The sequence below is a fragment of the Lepisma saccharinum genome, chromosome 10 (assembly GCF_977018435.1).
Source record: "Lepisma saccharinum chromosome 10, izLepSacc3.1, whole genome shotgun sequence".
Lineage (NCBI taxonomy): Eukaryota > Metazoa > Arthropoda > Insecta > Zygentoma > Lepismatidae > Lepisma > Lepisma saccharinum.
In genome coordinates this window covers 69879099-69894159 of record NC_139238.1, presented here as the reverse complement: position 1 = coordinate 69894159, position 15061 = coordinate 69879099, and the positions used below count along the sequence as shown (strand labels likewise).

At 42.9% G+C, this 15061-nt stretch overlaps 1 protein-coding gene across 1 annotated transcript in view; it reads left to right on the top strand.

The window, feature by feature from the left end:
- Window positions 1-15061, top strand: part of LOC145993940 (MFS-type transporter SLC18B1-like) — a 114271-nt gene that overhangs the window by 47489 nt on the left and 51721 nt on the right. Inside the window, exon 4 of the mRNA XM_083129903.1 lies at window positions 7981-8128. Within this exon, the coding sequence (XP_082986029.1) occupies window positions 7981-8128 (148 nt within the window). The remainder of the gene's footprint in view (window positions 1-7980; window positions 8129-15061) is intronic.

Sequence of the window (15061 nt, the reverse complement as noted above, 5' to 3'; positions counted from 1 at the left end):
TGCAGATACGGGAGCTTCAGCTTCTACGCTAAGTTTGGAAACAGGCAAGTTGTTAGAGAGGGATGGGAATAAATTCATGAAGACGAGAAAATGGAACATTTCATTAGCTGTGGGCAGCGTTACATCAGTTGGCGAGATGAATGCTACTGTTTGTATTAATAACATGAAATTTAGGCATAAATTTATCATCCTTGAGAATTGTTTCCGTGACATAATCGTTGGAAGGGATTTTTTGAGGCAGAGTGGGATAATTTTGCACATTGAGCAGAACGGATGGTCGTTCAAGGATAGCGACGTGATTTACACGTTCTCGAAGCGTGCATGTAAACGAGAATTCGCTGTTACAGTTATGCAGAGAAATAACGTGGTACAGGAAAGGAATAACTCGTCAGATCCCTCGAGCCTGGATGGATGCAACACACATGCACATGACAATAGCGGGAAGTCTACGAATGAGGATACGGGCCAATTAGTGGATTCCCAAGGACTCGAAGTTCAGAAGGCTGCAAACGCTGGTGCATTATGCTCTCTGAAAATCTCGAAAGAGGTAAAGAGAAAACTGAGGAAGGGAATAAAAAGGGAATGCAAATTTCCTCGAAAAAATTCCATTTCTTCGGACGAGAAGAACCATTCATTATCATTGTTGCCTTTTGCTTTAGAGGACAATGAAAAGGATGAATTACTGATTTCTGAGAGGCTACAAAAAACTTCATCGATTGTTTCAGAGCAAATGAGAGACAGTTTGTTATCTCATATAATGAAACAACTGAAGGGAAAGCATTTCTCTGGGAGTAGGAAGTATAAGGAGAAAGTTGCTAAGTTGGCCAATCAGTCGTTTTTGGATGAGGAGGGAGTTTTGTGCAGGAGGATAGACTGCAAGCAAGATTCTAAGGGAACAGCCAAGATATGGGTCCCGTTGAGTTTGAAATCTCAAATATTGACGTCACATCACGATTCTGAATTTGCAGGACACAATGGGAAGCAGAAAACTTTGTCGAAAATCAAGGAGAAATATTCGTGGCTTGGAATGACACGAGATATCTCTCGCTACGTCAGAAGTTGCGTTCCCTGTACTGTTTCCAGCAAAAGGAAGACAGAAGAAGTGAGACTGAAATACAAGAAAACGAGCCCAGCCTTATTTCAGGTGTTCCAGGATGAAGAGAACGAGATCAAACGTAAGCCATGTAAATTTCGCATTGGAGACAAGGTGTGGCTGAAAGAGCACACTATATCTGGCAGATTGCGTGGCGTTAATGGTGAACTTGAAACGGAACACTCAGGTCCATGTTTAATGCCTGGAAGGATTGAAGAAGATACTTTCAGGGCAAAGAATGGGAAGGATTGTCCGATTGTGGAATGTGAACCAGGCCAGTTGTCCAACCATAAACCACCAGCTTTTGCTGTGAGGTGGAGGGACAGAAAACAGCCAAGGGGAGCCACGCGACAACTCCTAATGAGGGTTAGGAAGACTACCGTCTGGCCGCCTAGACAGCAATCCCAGTTGTCATAATAGCCGACCGCCGATCTTCTTTTAATTGTTAATTTTTTTTATTTAGTTTTCATTTGTATATAACTTACTCCCATTTTCTTCATTCACACAACACTGTTTATTTATTTGCGTGTCTCCTAGTTGTAAACAGAAAGACACATTGCAGATTTAGGTTCGAGAGTCGAACCAGGACTCGGTTGAGAATCGAACCACGACTCTGTTGAGAGTCGAACAAGGACTTGGTTGGGAGTCGAACCAAGGACTCGGTCAGGAGTCGAAGCCAAGGACTCGGTCAGGAGTCGAAGCCAAGGACTCGGTCAGGAGTCGAAGCCAAGGACTCGGTCAGGAGTCGAACCAGGAACTCAGTTGGGAGTCAAACAAGGGACTCAGTTGGGAGTCGAACCAGGAACTCGTTGGGGAGTCAAACCAGGAACCAGAGAAAACCAACTTCAAGAAAGATGCTGTCAGGAAGACTTCATCCTAGAGAGGATACTTCAGTGGCGGACTTCACAAGGAAGAGGAAGCTTGGTGAATCTGTGAACATTGTGGACAATGTGATAAAATGAATGAACTAGTGACTATTTCATTTTTCAGATACTCTGAGAACAGTTGAATACTTTAGTGGGTATTGTGTAATTGTGTTGGATGTTTTGTAAATATGTGAGTGTATTGTTTTTTTCTTGTTCCTCTTGAAGGGGGGAACTATGTAACGGTCGGATTGACCATTACTGGTTTTGGTATATTGTAATAATTAATTGCTGGCCAGCTACAAGGTGTAGGGTTTAGTAATATGTTTCCATAAGTGTACTTTTATGTTATTATTGCATGTAAGTGTATATTATTGGATTGTGCTTTGCTGGATGTTAGATTCCCCTGTTTCTTACCTCCCCGGTTGGGGGAGCTAGCAGTCTTTCAAGAGACCGTTGGCAGTGGAATTTTCCAAAGCTACGGGGTCCACGTCCACGGACGTTTACCCCGACTATAAAAAGAGCCAGTGGGCTTTAGCAGAAAAACAGTGTTTCCCCATTGATCGACGAAAGAGGAACGTCTCCTCAAGTTTAGTCCACTTATGGTGGCTAAACTGGATATAACAATGTAGCATCTGGTTATGCCAGCCCCTGTTGCTGTCCCAAGTCCCCTTTTAGAAAAAGCTTTGATTATGTGGATATTTCCGTATTTGATTAATTGATGCCCAAAAGAAAGAGAGAAGGCGTAAGGAAACGCATTTGTAACGGAATATCATTTAAGCTGAGGATAGGCCCACCGAGATAGTTTTGCTAACTCGGTGGTAAGGGAAGTGCCGATGGTTATGCCATAGGTGCGCAAATATATTGATTTAGAGATTTGGTAATTTGGTCTATGCAAGACACTCATGGAAACGCTCTGTAAAATATGTATATATATAACTACGTATAATAAACCAATATATCCTACGAGAATGTAATAATTTCAAGAACTACGGTACTGTCCATTTAACCAGTTGTATATTCACTTGCTGTATATGTGTAAACGAACCAGGGACATACAAATATAAATTGTTATGTGAAACCCCCCCTTTTGTAATTCCGGCGCAAATATAATCTGCTCGCTTGGCACCCAGGGTGAGGTGAAAGGAGAGATTGAGGGATGAAAGTAGGAAGTAATCCAGAGGGCCGGATAGAAACGAGGGATAGGGGGGGCGACGACTTTCACAGTTATGAAGTTGCTGTTGCTGTACATCGCAGGCACGTTGTTTTTTTTATACAGAGGAGACTGCGAAGCCAACAGTCACAGGTTCGAATATTTGGTAAGATATTTCATTGCCTTCATCAAATCAAGCTCATTGTTGCACTTACTCTTTTGAAATGAGCGACATAAAATGATACGGAGAAAATGACGTTCGTATAAAGATTGGATAAAAGCTAGAAAATATAACAATAACTGAAGTATACAAAGAAAATGTATTTCATTCATAATATGATAAATTGTTTATTCATTGTTTTACACTGCCACAATGTTTTGGATCGGACCAACGGAACGAACTTCCAGTATTCCAGCAGCGTAGACCGTGTAGGTGCAGCGAAGCGGCAACACTGTGCAAGTCACCTGCAGCCCGCGGAGTCTGAGATTGGCCGCATCTCGCCATACGTCATCCGCGCGTTTACCATATTAGGAGTGGTCTATAATAATTTATATCTGTAGTCATACTTGAGATACACACGTTAAACTTCTGGATTTGGATCAAATGTGTCATATAAACGGCTTTTTACAATTTAATTGAATTTTCAATTACGCATTTCAAGATTGCACGTTTGCCTAAAATTTCAATTTTTGAAGCATCTAGTGAAGATCTGCATTTAACATCTTCCACAGAGATGCAAAAACAATTCGTCTTCACGTACAAAAAATCTCAATATTATATCAATTGTGGATTATGAACTGTATGTTATGATGTTAAGTTCCCCGTTCTTGCAAACTGGAAGAAAAAATTACATTTTTTAGTGAATTTTTCATTATAATACGAGAATGCAACGAAGAATAATTTTTAGATGACGCTTATTAATAAATAGATACTGGAAGCTTTCCAATGAGGTATATTTGACTTTTTTCCACCAACGGAGTACATTTTTACAAGCACGGAAACAGAGGGTTCAATATTTTTGTCACGGATATAAAAAAATAACAATTTTCTATGAGTAACTGGAAACAGTGTTTGCACGACATAAGTTTTAAAATTCCATCGACTTTCTTTTAGCATGAAATGTTTCAAATTTAGATTTAATTTTCGAGCTAACTTCTAGATTTTTATAAAACTGAACACATTAAAGATTTTTTTAAAAAATATGAACGGGACGACCGGGACACGTCTCCTAAACGGGACTGTCCCGTTCAAAATGGGACGTATGGTCACCCTACAGTCCAAGGGGAAATTTCAGGTACTTCATAAGCTGTAAAAATGACGGCAAACTTGTGGTATACGAAGGATTCGTGTATCGCATTTGTAAACGAGTGGAGGGCAGATCTTATTGGAAGTGTAGGAGTGGTTGTAAGGCATCAGATGTTCTTCATAATGAAGATGTTTTTGTCTAAAGCTGCAACACGTTCACACGAACCGGAAGTAGCGAGAATTGCAGCTCAACAGCAGGCACTTATCGACATTTTTTTCGGGGGGGGGGGGGGGGTCGGCGGTATGAACCAAGTGTCTCGAAATAATAATAATATTTAAACTAAAATAACTATAATTATAGCTATTATATTAAAATAGTATTAATAAAAATATTCAAATTAATTAATATCACATTTTTATTACATGAATATGTAAAGGAACGGCAGAAGAATAGTGATATAATAGCACGTATTCATTATCTAGCTTAAGTGTAGTTTAGGTCGGCAAAATTTGTAAAAAAAAAAAAAGCACCTGTGCCCTATAGTGGAACCACGAGCAAAACAACCTGCGCAGACCCGCGACTCCTGTGCACCGTACCTCCGCGAGTAGGGGAGGAGGAGAGTGGACCATGCTTCCTTATGGGCCGAGGTGGAGGGAAGAAGGGAAAGCTGCGCGGGGCCTTTTCTCCCAAGGTTTTTTTCATTGTGGTCGATCTATAGCAAGGAAATTAATGTCAAATAGAAAAAGAATTGAATATCATAAAAGGTTGTTAGATCCAGTTGACGAAAAGTAAAGTTCCTGCTGATATTTTATGATTGTTACGTTATAAGTATTAGTAGTAATAAATCTTGCATAAATCTCCTTTGATACTGGCATTCAAAGTCGCATGATCACAATATAATCCTTGCCTTCCAGCAAGTTCGGTGGAAATGAATAACCCTCGATAACACATGGACGTCCGCAGGATTTTTTGCAGTGAGGGGCAATTAAGGTATTTTTTTCAGGGGGGGGCAAAGAAGGCACATTTCCCCCAATGATAGTGTTTTTCCCTCAAAAAACTTTGCATAAATTTGAATTTATCATATTTATGCAATAATTAACATATAATTGTCGCTGAAATGAAATTATTTGTGTGAAATATATCATTTTTAATTGACTTTCATTTTCCAGGGGGGAATTGACACTGGCCCCCCTTGCCCCATTCCCTTCCGGACGCCCATGCAGACACACCTACGAATTCATCACTCTTTTGAAAGAGCTGCAAAGCGAGAATGAAGGATTGATCATCATGTTGGAAGCTGGTAACTGACCGAATCGACGGAGGTTTTTTTTTTTTTTTCACTTCAGTTTCTGAAATCTCCAGGCAGAGGGAATTCCCATTTCGCCGAACATTTTGCTTGCGTGAGATATTTGTCTCTGGGTATTCGACGAAACGGGAGATAACTGTGCTAAAGATATGTGCGTGAAAATAAGCGGGAAGTGCCTTGCCGTTCTGCAGTTGTGCACTATCACGGCCAGTAGCCAAAACGAACGCATTGTTCTTCATAAAAATGTGGGTTTTCTTTACTCCAGAAAAAATGTTTCTCGCTTTTGCACTGCGATATATCGCACACTCGTCCGAGAAAAACACTTTACCCCTTGAAGGAAGAGTTGTAAAGACATCGAGAATTCGCCCACAAGCATGACGACGTTTTTGCATGTCATTATCACTCAATTCGTTTACAAACGAAGGTTTAAATGCCTTTAACTTCAAATCCTTCTTCATATGTTTTTGTAATGTCGAGTATGGAACTCCCAATTCCTGTGACCGCTTACGAATGGACTTTTTTTGGCGAACGTTCGACAGACGTTGCAGCCTCCACACACGTTTCCAGTCGTGTTGATGGTCGTCCTGGGCGGGGCTTATCTTTTATGCAACCAGTTGCAAAGAGCTTTTTCTCCCACCGTAAAATTGTTGGTTTTGGTGGGGAAGGTTTCTGAAACCTTACAGTGAAATCATGCTGAATATCTCTTATTGATTTTCCTGTATGGGGTCGTTCGTGAGCCCACGTGCTCATGACGATCCGTTCCTCCATGGTGTAAGTGGACTCATCAGCCATGATTTAGATGTTAGATCCTGCAACAATAAGAAACAACAATTCATTAACATCTATGTAATACATAGGGGGTAATGGGACTTTGTGATCACTCTGTATAATGAACACAACGGAAATGAAAAGAAACAATGGTTTAGAAACTTTTATTAGCTTCCCAGAAATCTTAGTTTTAACCTTCAACATAAGGTGGCCAGGGTTTTAAAACAGCAAAACGGGACATTTTTCATGTAGAGAAAACAGGACAGGTGACGGATAAATGTAAAATTTTAGTATAGAAACTTTTTCTCAAAAAATATTTATGATTCAAACTATTTAAATAAGTAGTGTAAAAAAAACTTACATAATGTGGTGATCTGCACTACACTCTAACCAAACAGTTCTTTAGAATTGGAAGTTGATATTTTGCCAATGAATGAATCTTCATCAGTACATCCTTCTTTTCAAATAATATTTTGTAACAAGTTTGCACACGTGTGTGTTCACCTTATTAATTATTAATTCTTGTCACCATTCATGTACGAAAACACTCTTTCAGTGGGGGCCTTAGTTGCAATTACAGAGAAGAAACTCAATGTTTTAAGAAAATTGGAATATGGCACATTTTTGACACTGAAGTACGAAATAATTTATACCCAACAATTGCTATGTGATGATTTTTTTCATTTTTCTAATATTTCTGACGTGTATATGTCATACTTCATAGTAATAGTAGAGAAGGTGTATTGTTTCAGTAATTCTATGCCGATAATCATTGTCACAAAAAAGGGACATTTTGGCGTCCTGTTTTACTTTTTAAAAAAAGGTACAGCTCTTGTGTAATTATACGAAATATATAAATTAATTGTTTATTAATTGTAATGATATTTATATTATGAGTGTACAGGACACCTTACTTCATAATAATGAACAAAAATCTCTAATTTTTCAGACCTCCGAAATATTTTGGTTGTAGGCCCCGCGTATATTTTGCGGTCCAGACCTCACCTAAGGGTAGCCCTGTGTCCGAATTACCTGTCCGCATTTTGAAATACCACGCCATATTGAAACTTCAGTGGTGCTTTACAGCAAGCTCTTGGCCAATTTCCACAGACCCTTCTTAAAATCGTCAATCAAAATTCACTTTACGCTATGAAGGCGAAATCTTATTTGGAAGGGGACCTTCCCGATGGCGCAGTGGTAGCGTCGTCGCCTTGTAATCAAGGGGTCCCGGGTTCAATACCCGGTGGAGGCACATAGTGGTTCAGATCCCACTTTAAACTGTAGGTCCAGTCCCAATTAGCCTTACTGTGCATAAAGTGGACTTAAAACACAAATTCAATCAATCAGCGATCTCTTTTAGTTTCCAGCTTGTCTATTTTTTCCCCTCTCTTGTTTCTGTCTCATTCTCCCTCTCATTCTCTCCTTTTCGCTTCTCAATATATATTCCTGCCTCCTTTACGATTCCTTATTCTTATTTTCTTTGTTACTTTCTCTCTCTGTGTGTGTGTGTGTGTGTGTCTGTGTATAATCTTAATAATTTATATTTTCAGGTTGCTCGATCAAGTAGAAGGACACAATGCTTTCATTGGCCTTTCCTTCGCAGTTCGGGCGGTGGAGGCGCTGGGAGCGTCGGCGTCACTCACAGCGTCTTTTGCTATCATAGCGGCGGAGTTTCCCGAGTCCGTTGCTACTACGTTCGTAAGTACGAAGTTTCATTACTGAATAAAATGCTAAGATATTGTATGTGACTCCGACACATGGGCGTATTTAAGGGTGGGGGGGGTCAACAGATCCAAATCCCCCCTTTAAGGTTCAATAAAATTACCAGATTACCTCTTGTATCCGCTTGTTCATTGGAGTGTGGAGTGTCACTTGGAGTGGAGCGGATCAACGCTCCTGCTGCTGCCCACGCTTCGGAGCGAGGAGTGAGATTCTAAGAAACGGTTCGACCCGCTCCGGAGCGGAGCGATGTCTTAGGCCACTCCGCTCTGGAGCGGAGCAGCGGGAATCGGAAAACTTCTCGCTCCGCGGAGCGAGGAGCGAAATTTTAGGGAACGGTTCATTCCGCTCCGGAGCGGAGCGATACCTCGATATGTTCCATTCCGGATCGGGGCAGAGGAAGTTGAAAAATTTCTCGCTCCCGCTCCGGAGCGATATTCTAAGGCCGTGTCCGGATTGGCAAGCGCTCCGTCCCGTTCTCTCCCGCTGCTCTCGCGTGCCGTCGAAGTCTCGTCCAAGTCGTCCGAATCTACATGTCCCCTTGTATAGCTCGACCACAAGGAAAAAAACCTTCCGTCCAAAGCGTTCGCGCAACTTCCCTGCCGTTATCGGTGTTCGGGGCAGTGTTGCCAGGTCAGATTTGAAAAATTCGGGAGATTGTTCCTTGGGAAACCAGAAGATCTGCTACAAAATCCGCGGATGAACGACGTTCTTGGGGGCGAAAGGGCGGCATAGGCGTGCGCACTGGGGGGGGGGGCAAGGGGAGTGGCGCGCATTGTTTACGGTGTAAACGTCACAGATACTTTTGTAACAATGGTGCTAAACCCAGAACTCTGTGCTTGGCGAACATAAACCGAAGATCTCCATTTCAGGAGTGGACATGTTTCAAACAAAAGAAAGTAAACCGCCCGAGGGAACCGACCAACATCTTTCATCTCTTCTGCATTTTCCGGTTAGAGTGTGCGTGGAAAACACCCTCAAATTTGCCCTTTCTCAGCACCGACACAAGGGGTTTGTGATGCCTCTATTATCGCGAAGAATTTTTATGACAGGAAATGGTAGAAAGTTGTGTTCACAGATGAAGCTAACGTGCCGCCTTTCGTTGTCGGCGATTTTCCACAATCTTTCAAGTCGAATGCTAACAATAACAAATCAATTTGTCTTCTGCTGGTGTTCGGTGTACAGCTATCGATAGGGGTGGGCACGCGTTCTGCACCATAATGAGAAAATGCATTACGTATGTGAAATATATTTGGTGAATTAGACAGCATGTCTTCCTCAATAATTCAAGATAGCAACGCTTATGCTAGGGTGCCACCCATCCTCCCCATCTGCTAGAAATACACACACACACCCACAAACACATACATGTATAACATAATTTGCCCACGCTACGAAGTCAGTGTTTCTACCTCGTAAGGCAAGTACATTTCACTGTGTTTGTGTCACTTCATCCATTTCATAGTATTTCTTTCATCCATATTGTCGTACTTACCCGTAGAGGCACAAAAGCGACGTAAAATAACTAAAATAGAAATAGAGTTTTGGGGTGGGATAAAATACAGCCATCTAAAAATAGTAATGTAGTAAAAGTAATAAAATAATGTCCTAGCACAATTGAGTAGCGTTTGATTTGATTTTGATTTGGTGTTTTAAGTCCACTTTATGCACAGTAAGGCTAATCGGGACTGGACCTACAGTTTAAAGTGGGATCCGAACCACTTGTGCCTCCACCGGGTATCGAACCCGGGACCCCTTGATTACAAGGCGACGACGATACCACTGCGCCATCGGGGAGGCCCGTGAGTAGCGTTTGACATAATTTCACAGTTCAAACAGCACTTTTCACGGCTGAGTGAAGTTCCACTCCACATCTCCCCTCCATGTTCAAGTAAGATGAGCAGGAAACGTGTTTTTAAGCTGGCCGTTGGAGGTTCCATAGCAATAGTTTATTATGGAATCCTACCGAGAAATCAATAGGGCTGGCAACACTGACGTTGGCCGCTCTGAAGGCTCCTTCCTCCTGTCTTTTTCCCCCACCCGCCAGCGCGATGGGGTCTGCGCAGGTTTCTTTCCTTGTGGTTCCACTATAGTACGGTTGTCACTTTTCCCGCCAGGTGTCAGCTCGAACTTCACCCACAGCGCTCTGGGGCGCAGGCGCACCGCACGGAAGCAGAAGGCAAACGCCAAACAAACATCACAATGATTTCCACCTATTTACTACTCATATTAAAAATCTAACGTGCTATTTCATCATTTACAATTTTTCTACATTCAGTATTATCGATAAACTGTTAAAGTATCACTGAGTTTTACATCGTCTAATCTAATACTGAATGTAGAAAATTTGTAAATGATGTTACATTTTTAATATGAGTAGTAAATAGGTGGAAATCATTGTGATGTTTGCTTGGCATCTGCCTTCTGCTTCCGTACCGTGAGCCTGCGCCCCAGAGCGTGGTAGGTGAAGTTCGGACTGACACCTGGCGGGAAAAGTGACAACCGTACAACAAGGGAACATGTAGATTCGGACGACTTGGACGTGACTTCGACGGCACGCGAGAGCAACGGGAGAGAACGGGACGGAGCGCTTGCCAATCCGGACACGGCCTCTGTCACGCCTCTCTGCTCTGCCCTCCAACTCCACGTCTGCCGCGAATTCGGACAACGGAGGTTGGCTGAGTCCCCGGATGGAACGGTGCTCTAGGTGACATCTGCTGCCGATTCGGACGCGGCCTAAGAACTTGCCCACTCCGCTCCGGAGTCGCTCCGGAGCGCTCCGAGCTCGGATAATACAAGTGTGTACAGAAAACTAACGATCAAAGGTGTCGAGTGCATTAGTAATTTTGTTTGTGGAATTTGTACGGCATTTGAACATCGCCCGTTATTGTTGTTATAAAACTGATTATTACTAAAGCTAACGCCGCGAAAACAGTCCAGTAAAGATCACGTCACCCACCTACAGTGTTGCCAATAAGCAAGGAATAATCCTTACACAATACACTAGGGAAGACGAAATCAACCGTATACGTACAACGAGCAATGTGTCAACTGTGAAGCTTAGCAGTGTGTCAAACCTGGAGGGCCAGCGGTGTGGAGGAGGCAAGGGGAAACTCCGATCTTCACTGGACTGTTTTCGTGAAGGGAGCGATAATATTATCCATATTATTATTACTTTAAATTATCACTTTTACTACTCTACTACTACTTCTGGGGACAATATATTTCAATAGCAAGTGTCCCGCATGTGGTTTTATGAGCGGAGAGAATGGAACCAATCTCTCATTTTCTGCCACCAGGATCGCGACTGAAACTCATTTCGGTTCGACTTCTGGTTCGGGATAACTACACTGGTCAAAAAAAATTAGGGGAGCAAGCCAGAAATCCCAAAACCAAAGTTGGTAAGTCAAAAGTAGCAATGTATTTTGATTAGGTGAGTGTGTCCTCAACCAGTACAATACATGTCTATTGAGTCATTAGCACAACAGAGTTCTGCGGGTGAATTCTGCAAGGTACTGCACAAAATCAGGAGAACAGCACGGTGATAAGACAACAGAAATGGACAGATACGCAACAGATCCATACCTCTAATAAGGCGTGTGGTCGCCATGAACTGCTATGACAGATGCACATCTGTTTTGCATGGAACCAATAAGGTTATCAACGACAGCCTGCGGGATATTCACCCATTCCTCCAGAAGGGCCATTTCCAACTGTTGCGGAGTTGTAGGCGGCGCTGGCCCAGCAGCAATGCGTGTTCCGAGTGTGTCCCACACATGTTCAATGGGATTCAAGTCTGGGGAGGACGCTGGCCATACCATTCGTTCGATACCCTCATCCCGAAGCATGGTGTCAACCAGACGTGCTCTGTGAGGTCGGGCATTATCGTCCACAAAAATGAAACGATCACCGATATCTGCAGCCATTGGGACAACATGAGGCCTGAGGATCTCATCCCGGTACCGTAAGGCTGTCAAAGTACCGTTCCGGATAATGTGCAAGGGGGTACGTCGACCAACACTGATCCCTGCCCATACCATTAAGCCACCGCCACCATACTGAGACACTTCGCGCACATGTGCGGGATAATTGCGAGTCCCACGTTCCCTCCAGATGAGAATGCGTCGATTATCTGACTGGAGACTGAAACGCGACTCATCCGAGAAGAGAACTGAACTCCACTCTCCATGTCCCCACACACGATGTTCCACAGCCCACTGTCTGCGGGCCCTACGGTGTTGGGCATTCAGAGGGACACACACCATTGGTATTCTTGCATAAAGACCCCTTTCCCGCAGGCGATTTTGTACAGTTTGGCCCGAGACTCTTCGTCCTGTTGCCAACACAAGGCCGCGTTGCAAGTCAGTTGCAGTTTGCTGCCTATTCCTGCGAGCCGACAATGCTAAGTACCGGTCTTCCCTAACTGTTGTTGACCGTGGGCGACCTTGCCCAGGCCTCCTTCGTACTGTACCTGTCTGTTGAAATCGTGTCCACAACCTGGAAATGACACTGCGTGACACACCAAGGGCTGCAGTCACCTCACGTTGTGTTTGCCCTGCTTCCATCCTCCCAATGGCTCTCCATGCGCTAGATTCCCCTAAATCGTGTTGTTCTGCCATCGTTCCTATTCAACACTACTCAACTGAATCCCACCTGCACTTACGGTCTGCCAGCACCAAACAACCGGTGTTCCCAAGTGACCTCGTGATTGCTCCTCATATCACAAATTCTGCCACGTGTCTTATGGTGTCACTAGAGAGCTCTTCATGCTGATGATTCATGACAGATGAATTGTACTGGTTGAGGACACACTCACTTCATCAACATACATTGCTACTTTTGACTTTCCAACTTTGGTTTTGGGATTTCTTGCTTGCTCCCCTAATTGTTTTAACCAGTGTACTTCGGCATATTGGCCCAAGGTTACAGTCCACACCGTGGGAGAAGTGAGTTATTCCGGAATATCGGTTCGAGTAACATTGGTCAAACTACTGCAGAGAATTCATTCGACCTTCCCAAGGCCAGGACCGTGCAGAGGAAAGACGAAGCAACGTGTGCAAAGGAAGATAGACAGGTGTTCAGGGAAAACACTCGCTGGTGCATGATTGCCATATCTAACTTTTTTTTTTACGATGGTTATGTATGATACTTTGAATGTAGCGAAAGGGGAAAGTTTAAAGTAATTGGAAATTCAGGTTGCTAATTTCAACTTTTCGAATGTATGAATGTATGAAGTTCAAAATCGGAATCCTGCTTATTAATGTTACCGTAAAAACGGCCAAACAGAAAAGTTTTAATTTGAAATACAGAGTTGTCATATCTAACTTTTTAAAATCCTGAAACTAGAAAGTTGAAAATCGGCAAAACAAAAAAATGTAGGGTTTGCCACATTTGGTTTAATTTTATGAAAATATAATGTCGAAAATCGGAATGGTGTTTGTATACAGCCGAACAGGGAAATTTAAATAGTATGAAATACAGGGTTGTCATATCGATCTTTTTCCAAGTTTAAAGGCATGATGTTAATACCAGAATGTTGTTTTGGCTTTATAGAGAGATCTGTACACGTAAGTTACTCATTTGCAACAAGTTGATGTTCGTGCAAATACGACACCACAAGCGCGGCCGCAGGAATTTTCTCAGTGGGGGCAGAGTCATAGAAACTGTTATTATTATTATTAATGCTAGTACTTTTGATATTATTGTTATTTTATTATTACTGCTTTTACTTTTGTTATTATTATTATTACTACTACTACTACTACTTGCTGGTCCCCGTGGCGAAGTGGTTAGCACATCGCGCTACGAAGCCAGGGTTCCCGTCCCGGGTTCGAATCCCGAATGGGCATGGATATTTGCGAGTGTCCATTCATCAAGTTCATCATATCATCACTCATCCCCATCTTCGCAAATGAGCCAAAAGTGGCACAAAAAGCGAAGTAAAAGAAAGCAAATCAATCATTTAATTAGTTCTACTATAGACCTTCATTGATTACCAAGGCTTCAGATACATGGAACTAACGATTCTAGACAGCTTATAATTTCCCTAATCGAGACGTTTCGGAATGATCCCTCCATCATTGTTAAAAATTATTTTAAATGCGCATTTTCGAAAACGCTGCACACTGTGTATGAGGCGAAAGCGATGTAGTGTGGAATGTCGAAAAAGCTGTCAGATGCTACATACCCCACATCTGAACTGGCGGAAAACATGGTGGGAGATATTGGCGTTGACCCCGGGTGACATTGGGGGGGGGGGAGTTCGAGAGACACGTCGTAGTCAGGAAACGCTTTATTGACACGTTACAATTCGTATGCTAGTACATCACACAACACCCCATAGCAGAACAATGCACACCAGACCTATAGGTAACAGACAAACAGGTTCAAAATGTCCGCCATGTGCACAGAGACATGCAGCAACCCGCCGTTGCATGCACTCCTGGATGCTCTTGTGAATCCCTGGAGAATTCCGTTTCGTATCGCATCCGTCCATGATACGGACACGAAAACTCTCAGTATCGTGCACCGATATTGCATACACAAGGGCCTTCAAATGTCCCCACAAATAAAAGTCTAGTGGGTTGAGGTCTGGAGCGCGTGGAGGCCACGTAATGGATCCACCTCTACCGATCCACTTACCACGGAAATGTCAATGCAGAAAACGACGAACATTCACACAGATAAGGTGTCCCGTAAGAACGCTTTGTATGTCTGTCTGTTAAGCCGGGGCTAGCACATAGGGTCGAACCAAGCAATCATCCACAATGCCAGCCCACACATTGACGGCGATCCGGTGTTGATGACGTGATTGCACAATATCTTCGGCCCATACGTGCTGATTGTGGAAATTCAGAATCTGGTCACGTTGGAAGGAGGCCTCATCGGAAAACAGCACAGTTGCACTAAAGT